General features: G+C 38.6%; 2 protein-coding genes across 8 annotated transcripts in view; one reads left to right on the forward strand and one right to left on the reverse strand.

Annotated features, from left to right (window-relative positions):
• On the reverse strand, nt 1-13,676 carry LOC116280223 (uncharacterized). The gene is made up of 7 exons (XM_072960644.1): nt 13,657-13,676; nt 10,942-11,116; nt 10,124-10,180; nt 9,213-9,741; nt 9,008-9,130; nt 5,533-5,672; nt 1-434 (listed from the first exon to the last, which is right to left on the reverse strand). Exons 1-6 carry the CDS (start codon nt 13,674-13,676, stop codon nt 5,638-5,640), a joined length of 939 nt encoding a protein of 312 aa, XP_072816745.1. The 3' UTR covers nt 1-434; nt 5,533-5,637.
• Nucleotides 9,039-19,465, forward strand: part of C9orf72 (C9orf72-SMCR8 complex subunit) — a 22,383-nt gene continuing 11,956 nt past the window's right edge. Inside the window, exons 1-5 of one of the 7 annotated variants that reach the window (XM_072959275.1) lie at nt 9,069-9,146; nt 11,401-11,607; nt 14,194-14,681; nt 15,816-15,875; nt 18,951-19,046. In XM_072959275.1, the coding sequence (XP_072815376.1) occupies nt 14,238-14,681; nt 15,816-15,875; nt 18,951-19,046 (600 nt within the window). In that variant the 5' untranslated portion in view covers nt 9,069-9,146; nt 11,401-11,607; nt 14,194-14,237. Of the gene's footprint in view, nt 9,147-9,303; nt 9,441-11,400; nt 11,608-14,193; nt 14,682-15,815; nt 15,876-18,950; nt 19,047-19,465 lie in introns of those variants that run through there. The other 6 variants (XM_072959273.1, XM_072959272.1, XM_072959274.1 and 3 more) reach the window with 6 other exon arrangements.

Genomic DNA, 19,465 nt, shown 5'->3' on the forward strand with positions numbered 1-19,465 from the left:
TTCAAAAAGTCTGACTTTATTTTATTCCTTTCTAATTTAAAATTTTACATCATCCCAGGAAGTTCTTCTCTTTGACAGCTTTGATGGACGGTTTCTCTGCACAGGTTGGCCAGAATCAGGAGAGAAATTGTAAGTTTCCATTCCCGTCCAACATTTACATAGAGGTTTCACTTTATAAATGTTCATGGGGCTGCAGCGATGAAAAGGGGGAACACACCCTTGAAGGAGTCATTCATCTTGACTCATAAGAGTGGAACTGCCCAGCTAATGCCTGATTGCCCTCTTTGGCACACCTGGTCCACCCTTGAACACTTCCTGTGACAGGAATTCACTGCCACTGTCATCTTGATGCAACTCTGACTGTCAGCAAGCTCTTCAGCTGAGATGGAAAATCTCGTATTTTCAACCCACTGGTCTGAATGCTAGCCGCATATCTGCAGGCAAGACAAATTCATCTCATGTGAGTTAAACTTGTCACTCCACAAGAATCACTTGGGTTTACGTTAGTTTGGAGTTGGGATGCAGGGGTAGGGGAGGGTCAGGGAAGGAGAATGAATAATGTTTTTGTTGTTTTTGTTGTTGTTTGGTTCTAAACAAGGCTTTAGCACTTCTGCATTTAAAAGAATGAATTAGGGAACAATGTTAGATAAATTGCAAAATACGACATTACTGCATACTTTATTAAATGGACCATTTAAGCATCTGGTTGACCAAATTTACTTGAAAAATAACCCTTTTAGGAGTGCATCTTACTTAAACATGTAAAATGATAAGTGGAATAATAATTGTCTTCTAAGCATGCACTCTGAAGTATCTGATTAGCCCCCATTGCTGTAGGACCCAGGTGCTGAAAGAAATAAAATTTAGTAGTGATAAATAAGAGACAAGCATACTTATCTTTCACCAGAGTTATGGTCACACAGAAATAAGGTGTTTGAATGCTTTTCCTGGAGAATAAGAATTATTTTGAATAAAGAGCTGTCACCTAAGTTAGTAATACCCCAAGCAAGTTTTATGGCTCCGTAAGGAAAGAATTAGCCTGCCCATTTGGGAATTTAGTGGTGTTTGGAATGCAGAAAGTGACAGTGGGGTTGGAAATGGATTGGCTTTGGGGCTTGTTCTGCTTTATAAATAATAATGAACCTTTCCAACATGAAGTAATGTGAAATGGGAAAAAAAAAAAACCTTTGTCCCTAGAGTATAAAATTACCTCATAACCCAATTTGCATTTCTCCACTCCAAGCACATTTTCTGTGAGTTCTACTTAGAGACTGAAAGCTGCAGCATCATAATTAGTTTTAACAAGTACTTGGCAGACCGAGCTGGACAGTGTACAAGCTGCCCTAGACCAAGTACGAACGTGAAGTGCACTTTTTATGATGTTTTTTTCTCACAATGGCATTATTTAAACAGTTAAAATCAGCTGAGATGCAGCATTACTTTCTTCTTTTCCCCTTCATTTGGATTTTTTCTTTTAATTCTCCTTGAATACACAAGCCGTTTGTAAAAACTTACGAAATGTGGGAGATAATTGGATCTTGGTGCAGGAAAACGACAAGGGTGTTAGGTATTTGCTATTCATCAAAGGTGCCACTTGTTTTTCTTTCTTTTCTCTCCCTGTATTCAGAAAAGTAGTATGAATATCTCCTGACTTATAATGTATTGTTCATTAGCAGAAAAACTGCTTCAGAGCTAGATCCCTGTGTCATTTCCCACGCAGCATCTTCATTCTTTTCTTAAAGCGCCATTTGGTAAAAGCAGGTGATAGTCTTGAGATGCCATGAGCAGACTTCCAGCACTATTTCTCTTTTATATCCCTGCACATGGAATATGGGAAAGCAAATAAAGAGTAATTTCTGAGCAGGAAAATCAATTTGAAAAGACCCAATACTCTGATTTCAGAGTAGTAACTTGCCTCTCATGTATCCATCTAGTTTATTGTTCTATACTAAATGATTCATGCATGTCTGTATGTTTATAATTGATATGAAAAATTGCAAAATCTTAATTAAGGCAAAAAAAAAAGACATTCTGTAATTTCCCAAGCAACCTACTAAAAAGATGAATATCTAACATTTTTTAAGATGAAAAACAGTAACATCACAATTTAGTCCTTTTTACGTTTTTGAAACCAAACTTAATGCTTGTGACTCAGTTGCTTGCTCTCACAAAGAGTCCTAATTAACCTTCAAGATAACAACTCATCAAATTCCATTACTTCTACAAAAGCAATACTTTCTTATCTTTCATAATCGAATTTCAAGCTGATGATTAATGCCATGGGTAGAATTGCCAGTTAAAAATAATGTGTCTGAATCTCTTATCCTTTTCATTTAGCAATGTGTGAAATGTTTACTCTATCTAAAAATCTTGATGCTTAAATGGCTTGTTTGTGTCACCTAAAAACGCAACAACACTCAAGTTAAGCTTTTCCTTATTAACATCACCTGACCATGTACCATATTTGGAGCTTAGTAAAATTCTTTAAAGTCAAATCTACGCACTGATTAAAGGAATCTGCTTAATTTATTCTTGTTTTGGATAAAAATTCCCTTTTTAAAAAAAAAATTTATTGACGTATAGTTGGTTTACAATGTTGCATTAATTTCTGGTGTCCAGCATAGTGATTCAGTCATACATATATATATTCCTTTTCATATTCTTTTTAATTATAGGCTATTACAAGGTACTGAATATAGTTCCCTGTGCTATACAGTAGGACCTTGTTGCTTATCTATTTTATGTATCGTAGTATCTGCAAATCCCAAATTCCCACCCCTTGCTTTTCCCCCAGTGACCATAAGTTTATTTTCTGTGTCTGTGACTCTGTTTCTGTTTTGCAGCTAAGTTCATTTGTGTCTTTTTTTTCCCCCAAGATTCCACATATGAGTGATATCATATGGTATTTTTCTTCCTCTTTCTTGCTTACTTCACTTAGAATGACAATCTCCAGGTCATCCAGGTCAATGCAAATGGCATTATTTCATTCTTTTTATGGTTGAGTAGTATTCCATTATATATATACCACATCTTCTTTATCCAATCATCTGTCAATGGACATTTAGGTTGTTTCCATGTCTTGGCTATTGTAAATAGTGCTGCTATAAACATTGGGGTGCATGTAGCTTTTCAAATTAGAGTTTCCTCCAGATATATGCCCAGGAGTGGGATTGCTGGATCATATGGTAAGTCTATTTTTAGTTTTTTAAGGAATCTTCATACTGTTTTCTATAATGGCTGCAGCAAACTACATTCCCACGAGCAGCGTAGGAGGGTTCCCTTTTCTCCACACCCTCTCCAGCATTTATCATTGTGAACTTTTTAATGACGGTCATTCTGACCGATGTGAAGTGATACCTCATTGTTGTTTTCATTTGCATTTCTCTGATAATTGGCAATACTGAGTATTTTTTCATGTGCCTATTGGTCATTTGTATGTCTTCATTGGAGAAATGTATGTTTAGGTCTTTTGCCCATTTTTGGATTGGGTTGTTTGGGGTTTTTCTGTTATTGAGTTGTAGGGAATTTTCTTAAGTTAAATTGCATTCACCATTTCTTGAGAATCTAACATATGCAAGGCACTGTGCTTAGAGGTAAGGGGCAGACAAAGGTGGATCAGAGAAGCTCCCTGTCCTCAGGAAGCATAGCCCAGGGAGGAGATAAACTTATGTCGGCCTTATGTTGATAAAGCAGAAAGAGCTCACATCTAGTTGTTAGCATACAAAGGTGTTAGTTTGTATGGAACCACACACAAACAAAAACGACCCTGAATCATCAAAGCAATCTGAAGAAAGAAGAGCAGAGCTGGGGGCATCATGCTCTCTGATTTCAAACTATTACAAACCTATAGTTCATTAAAACAGTATGGTATTGACATTAAAACAGATACACAGATCAGTGAAATAGAACAGAGAGCCCAGAAATAAACCTGTGAATATATGGTCATTTAACTTACACCAAAGGAGCCAAGAATACGCAATGGAAAAAGAATAGTATCTCCAATAAATGCTCCTGGGAAAACTGGAGAGGCACATGCAAAAGAATGAAACTTGACCACTATCTTGTATCATATACAAAAACTAATTCAAAATGGATTAATGACTTGAACATAAGAACTGAAACCTTAAAATTCCTACAAGGGAACACAGGTAGTAAGCTCCTTGACAGAGGTCTTGGCAATGATTTTTATGAATCTGACACCAAAAGCAAAAGTAACAAAAGCAAAAGTAAGTATGTGACAGCATTGTTTCCTAACATCATGAATTTATGGTTAAGGAAATAGTGTAGAGAAGGGAAGTGGGAAAGAAGACACTGATGAAAAAAAGGAGAGGGGCTCCTTCACAGCTCCCCATCCACTTTAAATCTGAGTGACCCTGATCCTTAAACAGGGCAATCTTGACTCTTGAATAACGACAAAAGCTATTTTCAAAAGGAGCACTTTCACCACAGGAGCCTGACCTAAGGATAATAATAGTTGGAGTGAAGTTTCAATCAGCCACATGGCATTTGTCAATCATCTGATATGTACTGAAAACCAAGGTGTCAGAAGATAAAATTGCAAGCACTCTGCCTTGAGTCTCAAATAGCCTGGGACAAAGTCGGGGGGCAGAAGTCACACATGAAATAACTGAAGAATCTACTTGCAAAGCAACATCCTAGTAAGTACAATAAAGTACAATTATAAATGCAAAAAAATGCTGAGACTTGCAAGTAGAGGGGTAACCATATGCCCCGGGGCATACTGTGAGGTGGGTCTGGGAAAGGTATGGCTAGGAGGGAGTCATTGCCATTGAGAGTGCTGTCACTCACTCATCTTTTCCTGGTCCACTGTGACTCCGGCGAACAGTAGGGCAGGACCAAACCATCACTGTGTGGTGATTGCACCTAAATTCCATCCAATTATGACAAACTTATCAAGATAAAATTTCATTAATCTGTCTTCTATATGCAATTAGCTAATGATCTTGTCTAAGACTTAAGAAAATGGTAGGCCTCTCTTCCTCCTTTTTCTCTTTCTTGTTGTGTGTCACATGAAGCTGCAGTGAGCTAGGAATTTCTTCCCCCTGGGGACTCTTTATCTGGGGCCTTAGATCACTCACAGCTGTTGCTTGCAGATCACCCATATGGAAGGAACAGAGGTTAATATCTGGTGGACAATGTAATCCCTCCCACTGAGAGGCTTACTGACTTGTTTATAGAATGGTGCATCCCAGGAGGACCAAAAAGAAATATATATTGGATCCTAGTGTTCTCTTGCAGGGGCACTGCCTACACTGAGCATCATTAGAACAACAGACTGTTAGCTCCAAACATGGACCCACTAGAGCTTTCTAAACCATTTCTATCACACTAGCTCACAGGACTAACGTGACATATCCAGGAACCAAGATTCTAACTGGAAGTACCTCAACGGGGTGTTGGCTCATTCTTATTCCAACCAAAAGGCAATGCACCATAAACTGCATATTGATACGTCTGCAATGATTATGGCAACCATATAAAATCTCATTACTTAAAAGAAATGAAACTCACTGTAGTTTATTCAGCAATATTCTTCATCCATGTCCAACATCAGATTGTTCATGTGCCAGTCACAGTTAAATCTAATTTGCTGTAATCTTGGTAAATGGGAGGTAATCAATAAATCCTCAGCTCCAGCATATAATACATTTCTGAAATACAATAATAAAGAGAGGATGGGGAAAACGCTTCCTGACCATAACTAACATTTGTGATGCAGCAAGAAGTTTCCCTGGGCTCTCATATTATATTTATTGGAATTAAAAATATGTACATAGTTTAAGAGGTTTATAAGTCATTTGTTTTTATTATTTCTGTTAGCCCTGCATAGTTACTAAAATTGAGATTAGAGTCCTCATTTCTTTTTTTGTGGGGGGGGAGGAAATATCACTATTACTTTTTTTTAATTGAAGTATAGTCAGTTTACAATGTTGTCAGTTTTTTTTTTTTTGAGAGATAAAACCATTTTAAAATTTATATATATGGGAGAGGGTATAGCTCAGTGGTAGGACTCATGCCTAGCGTGCACAAGTTCCTGGGTTCAATCCCCAGTACCTCCATTAAAAAAAAAAGTTACAAATATGTACAGTTCATTGTTTCTAAAAACAGTTTAGAGCTTTAGCTTTTTAAACTTATATAGGTATCAAAGGAATAAAGCCAACCACAAAATAAGAATCAACAGGATGCAGTAATCCAATCACAAAGGATAGTCAAATATCCTTATACATAGTCAAGAAATCAGTCATCTAAGTTATAAATAATAAGTAGTTCATTTGCGTCCTATTTTTCTTTAGATTCCACATATAAGCAATATCATACGGCGTTTTTCTTTCTCTTTCTGGCTTATTTCACTTAGAATGACAATCTCCGGGTCCATCGATGTGGCTGCCAATGGCATTATTTTATTCTTTTTATGGCTGAGTAGTATTCCACTGCATAAATATACCACAACTTCTTTACCCAGTCATCTGTCGATGGACATTTAGGTTGTTTCCATGTCTTGGTTTTTGTAAATAGTGCTGCTATGAACATTAGAGCCCCCATTTTTTAATGTGCTGTTCTAAATTCTTAGCTTGCTTGATCTTGGGTGAGCCTCACAACAGCACTTTGAGAAATTATTCCGCTTGCCATTTTGCAGCTGAGAAAACTGAGACACAGAGAAGTATTGCCCAAAGTCTCATAATTAACCAAAGGCAGAGACAATATTTACACCAGCTCTACCAGAGCCAAGCTCTTAACCATGAATGCTTCACTGCTCCACTAGTCACATAAGTATAAGTGCTCATTAATTATATGTGAATTGGTGATTAGCACAAACATTTCTAAATAAGGCTTTAGGGGCAGTATTCTGGTTGAAAATGAGGCACTAGGAGTCTTTCCTGAAGATATATTTCGATAGCAAATTCTATTTTCACTTAGTTGGTATGCTTATTTGGGTGGTTTATTTAGGCTGATTAACAGAATTTGGAGGGGTTAAGGGTTAAAGCCCTCCCAAGCCATCCCTTAGTGCTGCTAATATGGATCACAATACTACATACTCAACATCATTTTCTCCTTGGTTCCCTGAACAAGGGATGGGTGCTAGAATGTTTGTTTTCCTATTTTACACCTTCAAGCGTGCAAATATTATAAACTACAGTTCTAAGTCATAACTACTTTTCCCCTCCGACTGGATTTTTTTGCTTTGATCCATTGAAAGACATACATGCTACTACTACACAATGCCTAAATAATTGTTCAGTTAGATGGGGGAGCCAGAATTCACATTCACTAGCATCATGAATACAGAGCCACTTCCATTGTACATCTTATTTCTCATGGTTATGCAGAATTCAGGCCTTGGTGTTTGATTATTTCTCTCTTAGGAAGCATAGTTGTTCTAGGATTGATACTGCATAAAACTAGAAACTTGTTGGGACATGAGAAATTAGTTTGTCTCTAAGGCAGAATTTTGAAGCCGGAAAAACTGTTCTTGGCTCTGTGTTCTTCTCTTGGGCACTTAATCTGGGTCCCGATTTTACTCTGAACTGGAGGTATTAGTATTATCCCCGATAGGTGTTATCTGAGAAAGGCTGTCATCAAGTCAGTACCAGCCTAGTGTTCTCAGGACTCAGTGGGCTCTGGAGTTGCAAATAACTGGTCTGAACAAGCTACCTAGGTGGTCTTGGGAAAATAATTTAATCTCTCCGAAACCCAGTCATATCCTCTGTAGAACAGGGATGACAATATCTATATCTTACATACCTTAACATTACCAACTTGGGTCCTTGGACCCTTTAATCAATAGAAATTGGTAAGAGGCCAGTGAAGAAATTCCCGGCAAGGTTTTACTGGGACTCGTGCTGCAACATGAGGGAACAAAAACAAGTAATAGGTTCCCTTGCTCGCTCCCTGAGGAGGGCAGGCTGGTTCCTTAAACCGGGTGAGGTTGAGGGCAGATCTGAGGTTGAGGGCAGATCGACTGACACGGCTGGAGGGATGGCTTAGGTTGTTGACTCAACCCCTTGTGGATGCAGGGATCACGCCCACGTACCCTTCTTTTGCTCCAGACACCTCAGAAGTAACAGTTGGTTTTTGTCCCTTTTGTATTTTATTGTTCATAATTTGCCCCTACTGCATATGCGTGCAGTTATTTTCAGTTTCTTTGTATTCTGTTGCTGGAAGAGACTCATTTGTCCAGGTGCAAGCACTGTGGTAAAGGGTCCCAGGTCTCAGCCTGTCTCATGAAGATTAAGCATGTAGGGTGAGAAGTACAGTACCAAAGACACAGTAGGAACTAGATAAATGATAGCTTTTTTGGCATTATGACATAAGCATAGAGAATAGGTAAGGGGTCTATTTCTGCAGAGGGTATAAGTTGGAGTCATTTTGTGTATTTCTTCCTCTGTGAATGATAAAGATGTACTATATGATTTTTAAAGATTAAAAATGTTAAGTGCCATTTATCTGTAGCAAATAAGCTGAATATACACACTTGTAGACCAAAAGCCTGATTTAACTCCAGGTTTAAAAAACTTTACAGCACGTCATAGAACAATAAAGTACATTTTCAAAGGTTAAAAAACCCAACCCACCCACATTGTGAAACTATCAAACAGGATGTTTAAAGGTGTGAAAATCATGCTCGAGAAAATGATTACACGTAAAGAAGACAAAAACTGTTGTGACTACGTACAGGGGGAAAGGAAATTACCTCACCAGACTTGGGCTGAAGTTACAGTGTACTAAATTTTGTCAGAAGGAAAAAAAAATCCATTCATTCGTCAAGTATTTGTTGAGCGCCCACTACCTGCCAAGCACAAACAAAACCATTCACAACCACCAATTCTGCTTTGCTTTCTCCGGGCCCAGCAGCCTGCCCCGTTAAGAACCGTACAACTTTCCGCTGACAAGATTCCGGAGCGCGCCATTGAGCAACTCGGCCCCGCCCCCCTTGCACAAGCCCCGCGTATTTACGTAACCTCAATTCGAAAACGTCAAGACGTACCTACGGTGTCCCACGAAGAAATGGCGGTGCTGCAACAGTGACTAGTTCCGCCCTCGTGAAAGATGGCGCTTGATGCGTCAGCCATCCCTACTACCCCCAGGCTCCTTTCTACGGGGGCGGATCCTGGAGACAGCAGAGGGTATGTGTTGAGGTGGTGTGTGGTTTTGTTTTTCCCGCCCTTTCTCCTCTCTCCGTGCTCTCACACTATTTGCTGAGGGTGAACGAGGAGACATGGGATAAAATTTAACCAGAAGAAGCGCACGACGAAGGAAATGACCGCGGCGAGAAGTGGGTTCGGGGGCGGTGGCGCTCGCTGGGGCCGGGCCCGGGGGCGTGGCTAGAGCCGCGGGGGCGGGGCTGCGGTTGCGGTCCCTGTGCCCCCGGCGGCGGCGGCGGCGGTGGCGGCGGCAGCGGCGCGGGCGGCGGCGAGTGGGTGAGTGAGAAGCCCCGGTGTAGGCGGCTGTTTGGGATCGGAGTGTCGGGACCGCGCTGAGGCGGCGGTGGAAGCTCTCCCCTGGGCTCAGCTCGGCTGGTCCTCTCTTTGCCCCTCTCTTCTCTGACCAACAGCCGACATCGGGTGTTCCAGCCCGGCGACTAGTGAAGTTGCCTGCATCCGGGCCCCCTGCTCCCCGGCAGCGCGGTGCAGACACAGGGGAATGGGGATCGGGCCCCTTTCCCGCTTTCCCGCCCGCAGTCCCCGAGCCGGCTTCTTCCCGGGGACCCGCCGTGAGACCCTGAGGGACCCGTCAGAGCCCCTGTGCTGTGGGCTCGAGGGCGAGGAGCCTCGGGCACCGAGAGGCCTGGCCGGGGGAAAGCCAGGGGGCGGGCGGCGCGCGGCTGCTCCGGACAGAGTCGGAGTCCGAGACGCGGTAAAGCGTGTAGGGCGGGGTGGGGTAATATTACACGCCTACAGAGTTTGAAGTTTCTAAGGATTGCTGATGTCTTGTAAATTTGGGCGGCAATTCTGTACTGGGTTTTGCTCCCATAGTGTTTGGCACGATCTGCTTACTTCACTTCTCCGAGGTTACACAGAGTTACTTAAAGGAAGTGACTAGTATGACTTGGGCATCAGTCTTGATTGATGATATCGGTCGCAGAAGGAAGTGCACTGATTACGCGTTTGCGGTATCCACACAGGGTCAGACTGGCCCCGAGGAACTCCACCAGGCTTCTCTGTTTAGAAGAGAGGGAGTTCATGCACTTGCCGCAGAGAGAGATGGCCCTTTCGGCCCCTGGGGACTACCAGGCTTGTCTATTCAGGAGACAGGGAGGTCATGCACTTGCCCCAGAGAGAAATGACCCTTTCAGAAACAATGGAGATTGTTAGGCTCTAATAAAAACAGTCTGGTTGTGGCCCGCGGATAAATTTCGTTTTAAACTTTTCTCATCTCTCATGTGATGCGAAGCAAGAAGACACAATACATGTGGCAATTTAATTTGTACAGAGAGACTGGAAAATACTGCTATATACCATCTTTCTCAGACTTTGGAAAACTTTTAACATAATGGAAACATCACAGAAGCAAGAATATAGTATATGGGAAATTAATAATATGGAGTCAATACTCGAAATATGACTGTGTTATAGCAGTCTAGGAAAGTCCGGAATCAGCGGGAAACTACCTCATGATGACAGTACTCTATACATGAGACAAAAACGGGAGAAATGATAAACCACATTGCAGATCGTGCACTTAGCCAGCACTAACCTGCTCCAGGAAACAATTACATAGGGGCTAAAACTTGAAATCTTTTTTTCCCTTATAAAGTTGATGAAATAGTCTCTTTATTTGGCTCTGTTAGCAGTCCAAATTTTGCTTTCAGACAAAGAACTAAAAAGCCACAGACTCCTCTCTTTCAAGCCTGCCCTTAGGCTCTATTTTAATTTAGTTCTAAGGAGCAGTAGGTTAGCAGTAGGTTTCTCTGCCTATTACCTGAGAAACTGGAGCTATGAGAGATGGTCTGATAATGAGATCATCAACTTTACCTCTGAGTCTTGGAAAGTGTTGTAAACTGTCTGATGTTACAGGCACTTCACTGTCAATAAAGTTGGTCTGGGCAGCTGCTGTTTTGGAAGGTGGGCTGGTTTCAGATTCTGCTTCTCTTAGGCTGGGAGAAAAGAAACAGAAAACATGATTACAAGAAGTATGGGCCTTTTGATGGTTGAATTCTGATTTACAACAGCAGTGGACCAACCAGCTTTCTAAATATCAATCAGAGAAGACACGGCTGATTTTTAGAAAAGGTTTAAGAAAAAGCAAAACTTCAAACCTACCTCTGTGCTAATAGTTTTAATAGATGATAATTAATATAATCTTTATGTCTGCATATGTTGGATTATTTTCAAAAAGTGTATTGGGTACATCCTCATGAACCCTGTTCTTTGTTTACAGGAGTGTGGCAGGCCACTATGTCACCCAATTTGGATCCTGGCTTCCCTCAAAGACTCTTACGGCTTTTGTTTGATAACCCTCTGGTGTAGCCAGCACTGCATGTAAATAAGAAATGTAGATAAAAGACTCTTGGTTTTGAACTGATTTTTTTGAGCCATGTTTGTATGTATGGTTTTTCTTTACCATAGATGATGACCTGAAGTGTTGGTAAACTCATTTTTACTACTTTCCTAACTATACTGCCCTGTGATGTTTCATTTCTCAGGTTATTTCTTTTGGCAAGATTTAAAGCTAAAAAGTTCAACATAATCCTTGTCCCTTATTTTCTTTCTAATGGTACAAGCAGTGAGCTTGAATGTAATTAGTGGTCTATAATAATTGGATTTTCACAATCAGGTAAAAAGTTTTCCCATAATCTAACCAGATTTTGCTCCAGGGCTCAATTCTGGTTAAGGATGTTTTTTATTTTCAATGTAATGATGAAATGTTTGAGTTGCAATATTGCCTTTATGATTATTCACCTTTTTTATCTAAAAAGGAAGAACAAAAGAAGAATAGTTTACAATATAATTGTATGGCTCCATGTTTATTTCATTCATCTCCTTCGCCTCCAGTTTGCTGTTGTTAATGATAAGAGCATCATTACAATTTCAGTTCAAATTATAGTTCTATAGTCTGTCATTGTAAATTGACTGTTTAAATTGTATCCATAACAGTGGATTATTTTAATCAAGCTATACAGTTTATACCCCGTGTAGTCTCTTAAGTCTGTTAAGTTGATATAACACATTAAAAAAAGTGGATATTCCCTAAATGAATTTCTGAAATTAAAAATACACACATAAAAACTGTCTTTTGTGTTAAACCATTTCTGTACATACTTACGACAAAGCATTTTGCCAAGCACTGTGTACCTATTCTTGACATTATGATAAATGTGCTATGCAGTCCTCTAAAATTAGAGTATTTTTTCTGCTTTTCATTAGTCTCTGAACTCTCTTGCAAGACGTAGATGGAATTCCTTAAGTAAAAGGTTTGACTTTGACATGAAATTAGTTATAGGTCAAATGTTATCTCCCAAAGCAATCATACAGGCAAAGATAGGTATATCATGGTTCATCTATGAACTGCTACCCTTTACCATTATGATGAATAGATACCACAATTTTAGACTTGCTTAACTGAAATTGGCTTTTTTTTTTCATTTTTGATGTTTGGATACAAGTATTCAGTTTTAATGTTAGGCAAGAATAATTCATTTTACATTTTTTTCTTTTTCTTTACCCAAATTTTATTATGAAAAATTTCAAACATAAAGTTGAAAAATTGTTACTATTTTACTATACTTGCTTTATCTATCCATTTACCCATTTATCATTTTTTTTTAAATTCATTTTACATTAATATCACATTGAATGTACACTTTCAGAATGATACACTGGGGTGGGTTAAGATATACAAGAGACTTGGATTCTAGCCTGGCTCAGTGACCTTGGGCAATTCACTCTTCTGTTTTCTCAGCTGATTGAAAGGTTGAAAGGGCCCATTCAATTGAAAGGTTGAAAGGGCCCATTTAATCCTTTAGTTCTCTACATGTTTTTAATAGCTAAAACTTTTTTACTTTAGCCCTTTAGAATAGAACTCTCTTTGTAATGACGAAATGCTCCACTGCCTTCTTGAATAGTGTATTAAATGTATTTCTCCATCGTTTGAACACCAGTATTGGGCTTTAGTACCCTGATACCCAAAGAGTGTGTTAAGAATAATTGAGTGAATGGAGGACTTTGCTCGTTTTCTGTTAGGGTTCTAGATTGTTGTGTTCTTGCAATCTTTTGTCTTTCTTTTTTCTTTCTTTCTTTTTTTTTCCCTCCTCTTAGTGGCTTTTAAGGTTTTCTACTGTCAAGTGTGAACTGCCATAACAAAGTACCACAAACTGGGTGATGCAAAACAACAAAACTGTTTTCTCTCTCAGTTCTGAAAGTCGGAAGTCTGAAACACGATGACAGCAGGGACGTGCTCCTCTAATGGCTCTGCGGAACAATCCTTCCTTGCTCTTCTTTGCTTCTGATAGTTGCTAGCAGCCCTTCACATTCCTTGGCTTATAGCTGCATCACTTCAATTTCTTCCTTGCTCTTCACATGGCCCTGTTTTCCCTGTATCTTTTTGTCTCCAAATCTTTCTCTCTTTATGACGATTTCAGTCATTGGATTAGGACCCACCCTAAACCAGTATGACCCCATCTTACCTTGATTATACCTGTTTCCAAATAAGGTCATATTCACAGATATAGGGGGTTAGGACTTGAACATATATTTTGTGGAGGACACCGTTCAGCCCACAGCAAGTGCCATGGTCTCTAGCTGAGCCCTCCCCGTTCCAAATTTGCTTCTCTTTAGTTCCTATGGTTTAGGAACCAAATAGCCAATCATGAGAATTGCACATAGACTGGATATTTAGAAACAGTGAGGCTCTATTGTATGAGTTTTAGTATATAATATTTCGTATTAATGTTCAGAGGTTATTTTTAAGATCATCATTATTTTGGAGTTCCAAGTTTGTGCCCTGAATATCAGTGACAAGTTACTATGTATTGTAAGATTTATCATCATATCAGCAAACACTTACTGTGTACCTGCCACGCTAGTTTAATGTGTATTTCCTGGTAGGAGACATGCTTCCAAATCTTTTTGACTGAAGAGAAGGAAACCATATATGCCTAAAGCTTTTGAATTTTTGATGGATGACTTTTTAAATTGCTGAGCCTAATCATTGGTTGTGTATGTCATTGTTTAGATATCCTTGGAGCTTTTGGATAATGTGACAGTTGGGATGCAGTGATGTCGACTCTCTGTCCACCACCATCTCCAGCTGTTGCCAAGACAGAGATTGCTTTAAGTGGTGAATCACCTTTATTAGCAGCTACCTTCGCTTACTGGGACAATATTCTTGGTCCTAGAGTAAGGCACATTTGGGCCCCGAAGACAGAACAGTTACTCCTCAGCGATGGAGAAATAACTTTTCTTGCCAACCATACCCTAAATGGAGAGATCCTTCGAAATGCAGAGAGCGGGGCTATAGACGTGAAGTTTTTTGTCTTGTCTGAAAAAGGAGTAATTATCGTTTCGTTAATCTTCGATGGAAACTGGAACGGGGATAGGAGCACATACGGACTATCCATTATACTTCCACAGACGGAACTTAGCTTCTACCTCCCACTTCACAGAGTGTGTGTGGACAGATTAACACACATCATCCGGAAAGGCAGGATATGGATGCACAAGGTGGGTGGTTTTGAGCTTATTGAGCATGCTCACCTTGCCCCTGAAAATTTATCTTCCAATGCATTTATATTTAATTTTTTTAAATTGTGTGCAATTAACTCAAATAGTAGCTATTATTTGCTTCTACTCTATCAGGTACAGATAGATCTAGTCTGATATCTGTGGTCTTTGTAATAACCCTGGAAGCTAGGCAATGACAGCTCCACATTGCAAATAAAAAGCTAAAACTTAGAGAAAGTAAGAAACATAATAAGTCTTAGAGTGTGAATTTGTCTTGGGAAACTTTGACTCTCAAAGCTTTTTCTTTCTGCATTGCATGACCGTGTCTTTCCCTTAACACTGTGTGAGGGTCTAAGCAGTTCAGAGCAATTGTTGGGTAAGCCTTTGACCATATAGCCTTTGGGCCCTTTAACTTCTTTGTCAAGTTCCCAAATTGGTAAAATGAAGAAATTGGACCAAATGGTTTTTGGGAGATAATTCCTTTTAATTTTGCAGATTGAGCTAAGGAAATTATTGTTATCCCCTAAATCCTGTAGTTTAATATATAGTGATATTTATATTTCCACATATTGTAATTTTGGCAAAAGAGAAGAACAAATTTAATTTTCCTTTCTGCTTTGCAGTTTGATACTAAAATGGAAGTCCATTAAAGCATTATTAATTTTATAAGGCTTTTACCAGATAGTAAGGAAAAATAGAATCTTTTAAAAGAAGAGTTTTTCTGCCTTGTTTGAAAGCTTGTCTCCTTATCTCTCACATGTTCATGAAAATCATTTAAAATCTGGAAGCCAGATTCCCTAGATTGCTTTTGATCTTATGTAATTTGGAAACTGCCAATCATTAGTTTCCTTTGTGAAACTATGCAGATGTTACATTGACTGTTTTCTGCCAAATTATCTGTTTTAACTGTGGACGAAAAGGGCATTTTTATTTTATTTAGTATTGTCTATGAGAGCATGGATTTGTTGGGTTAATCCTCCCCCACCTTTTTTTTTCTACCCTTAAGTGGAAAATATTTTTCCCATGAAGTAAATTACCCAAGAAGATGCCTGCCATTTAACTGTGTGGTGAAAAAGAAACAAGTACCAAAATGTGGTAGTTTTTTTTAACTTTAATGAATTTTCTCTTGCTCAGGAAAAGCAAGAAAATGTCCAGAAGATAGTCTTAGAAGGCACAGAGAGAATGGAAGATCAGGTAAGGTGCAGATTTCATACTATCAGACGCCACCAAACCCATGGCCTATGTCTCTATAAAGCTAAGGACTGCTCCTGTTAAGGCCTTGAAGACATATTTGTTTGAACACGAACAGAGCCTTTATGAGATACATGGAATAAACTGGATGAAAATTTCCATATCTTAGACCTAGAAGACTTAAATAAATAAAGGATTTTGGTAATTGCATCTATGAATTAATATTTTGCTACTTTTTTTCTGTTTGCATAGACTAAGTTTTGGATAACTTGTTCACAGTAAAAATTAAAAACTCTAAATGAGATTTTCTTTAAGGTATTGCTTCTCAAACATTTCCACAGAAGTAGCTGTAACAGGAGGAGAGTGAGTTCCCTAAAGTATCTGGGGGTGCAGGCACAGCTCTAAGTGTAATACTTCTTTGAAGTCTCATGCTGTATCTTTAAAACTCATGCAATTTACATTTTATTCTGTGATTTATCTATTTGGTTTAATATTACAATTTGCAGGTGATATTCCTCACCCATCAAATCTCCAGATAAAAGTATGCTGTTTTTCCCATGTCTTGGAACATCCTTGGGGAGCAGGCACTAGATTTTGAGAAGCATCATTTGCAAGAGTATGGTTTCCCTTATGGAAATTAACTGCAAAGCATTTCAACCTAGAGCAGGGAAATTCTGAAGGGGAATCCCCAGTGGAGAAAGAGCATTCTTTGCTGTTACTCTCATGGCCTCTGGCCACCCTCATTGCTCCTCTGTTGAAACTCCAATCTAAACAAGCCTTTTCCCTGTTCCTCCTTAGCATTCCTGAGACAAATGGTACTTTAAACAATGACTTATTCTAAAATGTTGTCAAAATAGAGGAACATAAACAAGGAAACTACAAAACCCTATCACACAACCTTCTTTATAATAATGTTATGTTTGTGCTTTTGTAAATAACTTTTACAAAAATCAAAAGGAGGCAGTTTGGGGGAAATGTTTGCCTTTACTCAGAGAAGCCAGGCCTTCATTTGCTGGTCAGTAAGCAGGGTGCCAAGGAACAGGGTGACTTTCACTAACCTCTTGACATAACTGCTTAGTTACGGAGTAATTAGTAGAGTTATCTCAAGATAAGAAAATCTAGGAGCCAGGAAAATTCTACTTTTGCAGGGATATTTTTTTTTTCAAACTAGAAACCTATGCTTATAAAGTTTACCACCTAACATTTAAGTTTTTTTTCTCTTTTAATGAAGGGCTCTTTCTGAAAATGTTATCCTACCTTTTTAGTCAGGAGGAAAGTATACTTGGACAAACTGGAGGTCTTTAAAGGAGAAACATTCTCCTGCTGAGAAGTTCAAGTTGGAGACGTCCAAGGAGGAAAAAACAGAAGGAATTTTCTTTTAGAGCCTCTTCTGTGTTCAGCCTTGTGGGATTTTTTTCTTGTTGTTGTTAAGCCTCAATGAGGATATCCACTTGTATGGTGATAAACGTCTGAGATGCAGCGTATGACATACTATATATGTCTAAACCCAAGGGAAGGTATTTTCCCGTAACTATCCTTTCTAAAAAGGAGTTGCCTGCTAATTGAGTTCTTGCAAATCTCACATCACATGCTTGCAATGACTTTATTGTGAATAAATAGTTTGGAGACGACACATTAGTCTGAAACAACTTTTAATCAGTGCTAGTTTTGGATGCTTATATATAGCTGTCATCTGATAAAATCATTTTACAAGGAAGCAAATTTAACACAGCTTCAGTCATTAATCTTCTTGAATTGCATGTGTTGATTGTTGCAATTGTAAACAAACATTTAAAAATTACTTTAAAAAGCAGAAACAATAAATGGTTTTATGTTTGCAAGTGATTACAGGATGAATTTTTTAAAAATAGTGAAACTTCCTGTGTCATGCACGGGGGCCTATGACTTAGGATAAAATTTCCAGAGACAGCATCACATTTAAATTCTGAAGCAGCTTACCTAATCAGGGGTTCTGAAAACAGAGTTAGGTCACTCAAAAAAAGGGCTGACCATAGCAATGACTGAGGATACACGTAAAGAGTTTGAATAAAATCATTTCGTAAAATGTGAGGGGGGGGGGAAAGACTATTATTAGACTGATCTTAAATAACATGTGATTTTAAAAACATGTTTAGGGGGAGGATATAGCTCAGCAAGAGAGTGCGTACCTAGAATGCAAAGATCCTGGGTTCAATCCCCAGTACCTCCACTGAAAAATAATTAATAAAAACCTAATCCTGCCCAAAATAAAACATAAAATAAAAAATAATAAATGAATAAAAATTGTAAAAAAAATCATGTTTCGCTAAAAGTTGATAGGCATATGACGATTTCATCTGCCTCTCTAAAAGTTTGCATATTCAGGATGGGCACAACATTTTGGAGGAGTGGTGGTGGCAGTGAATAAATTGAAGGAGCACCCATGTTTGAGACACTTTAACATGTGTGATGCTCTCTAGTGAGTTTTTAGTGTCATTCTGGAAACTACGGATTTCCAAATTACAGTTTTGAGATGTAGTAAGTAGTAGTGTTCTCTTAAAAGAACCCTAAAGGAAACTTGTCTATTTTATTGATTGTTGACAATATATGTGATGACTTTGATTTGCATTTGGGTAGATTATCCCTTATATGAATGTAGAGATTGATCCAAGCTTTACTACTGAGTTATTTGCTAAGGATTGCAGTCTTTCTATGCTTGGCTTTCCTCATTTTTAAATATAAAATGCATCAGTGACCTTTGATTAACAAGAGTTCTTCTACCTCAGATAAAATGTCGAAGGAGAGCCTTTCTAAATTTGGCATGGTGACTTAATTATTGCATGTAGATGATAAACCAATGAATCCCTTCTGACCAAAGAAAATTGTTCCTGGAAGAATAAAAATGAGTTTTAGTTAGCATGTAGATCCTTTAGAAACAAATGTTTGGGAGTAGTAGACTTGTTTGAGGCTATGTTTGAACCAGTTATCAAGCATTTCTATCAAAGGGTATTATTATTTGCTTTCAGTTTTTAATTTTTTATTGCCCGGTTTATCCTCTACTGTGTGATTTTCTTCACCTCATTTTACTTTTTTGTGCAGGGTCAGAGTATTATTCCAATGCTTACTGGAGAAGTAATTCCTGTGATGGAGCTACTTTCATCTATGAAATCACATAGTGTTCCTGAAGAAATAGATGTAAGTTCTTGCTTGTAATATTAAGTAGGAGCAGGGTACCCTTTCTCAATTCCCTTGAATTCTATTACTATAATGTATATTAGTAATGTTCTAATTTTAGTAATATACTTTTTTTGTCATACACACTACTCATATGAATTATTAGCCACTTTCATAGAAACACTTAAAATCCTGAATGTTATGGCCAAACAGAGGCTTTTTTGATCAGTAATAGTAATGTGATAAAATTAAATGTATTTAGGCAATTTCCCCACTTTTGTATTTCCTGGAAGTGGGAGCATTTCAGACCTTACAGAATCAATCAGTATTTAACGCAGTACTTTCTGTAACAAAGCAGTGTACAAATCAGTGGCTGCTAATGGAATTTACTTATCTTCACTTATCTGGTTTCCTTGCTCATTCATTGGTTGAGGACATTA

This window comes from Vicugna pacos, chromosome 4, assembly GCF_048564905.1.
Source record: "Vicugna pacos chromosome 4, VicPac4, whole genome shotgun sequence".
Lineage (NCBI taxonomy): Eukaryota > Metazoa > Chordata > Mammalia > Artiodactyla > Camelidae > Vicugna > Vicugna pacos.

What these genes read in the sequence shown, in the direction of transcription:
- LOC116280223 (XM_072960644.1), bottom strand. Translation starts at nt 13,676, where the DNA reads ATGACCTTATTTGGAAACAG. An exon ending in TGTGTGGATACCGCAAACGC is followed by an intron (nt 9,742 to 10,123) that starts GTAATCAGTGCA and finishes CGGGTCCCTCAG; the next exon opens with GGTCTCACGGCGGGTCCCCG. An exon ending in TTCTTCGTGGGACACCGTAG is followed by an intron (nt 5,673 to 9,007) that starts GTACGTCTTGAC and finishes ATTGTATTTCAG; the next exon opens with AAATGTATTATATGCTGGAG.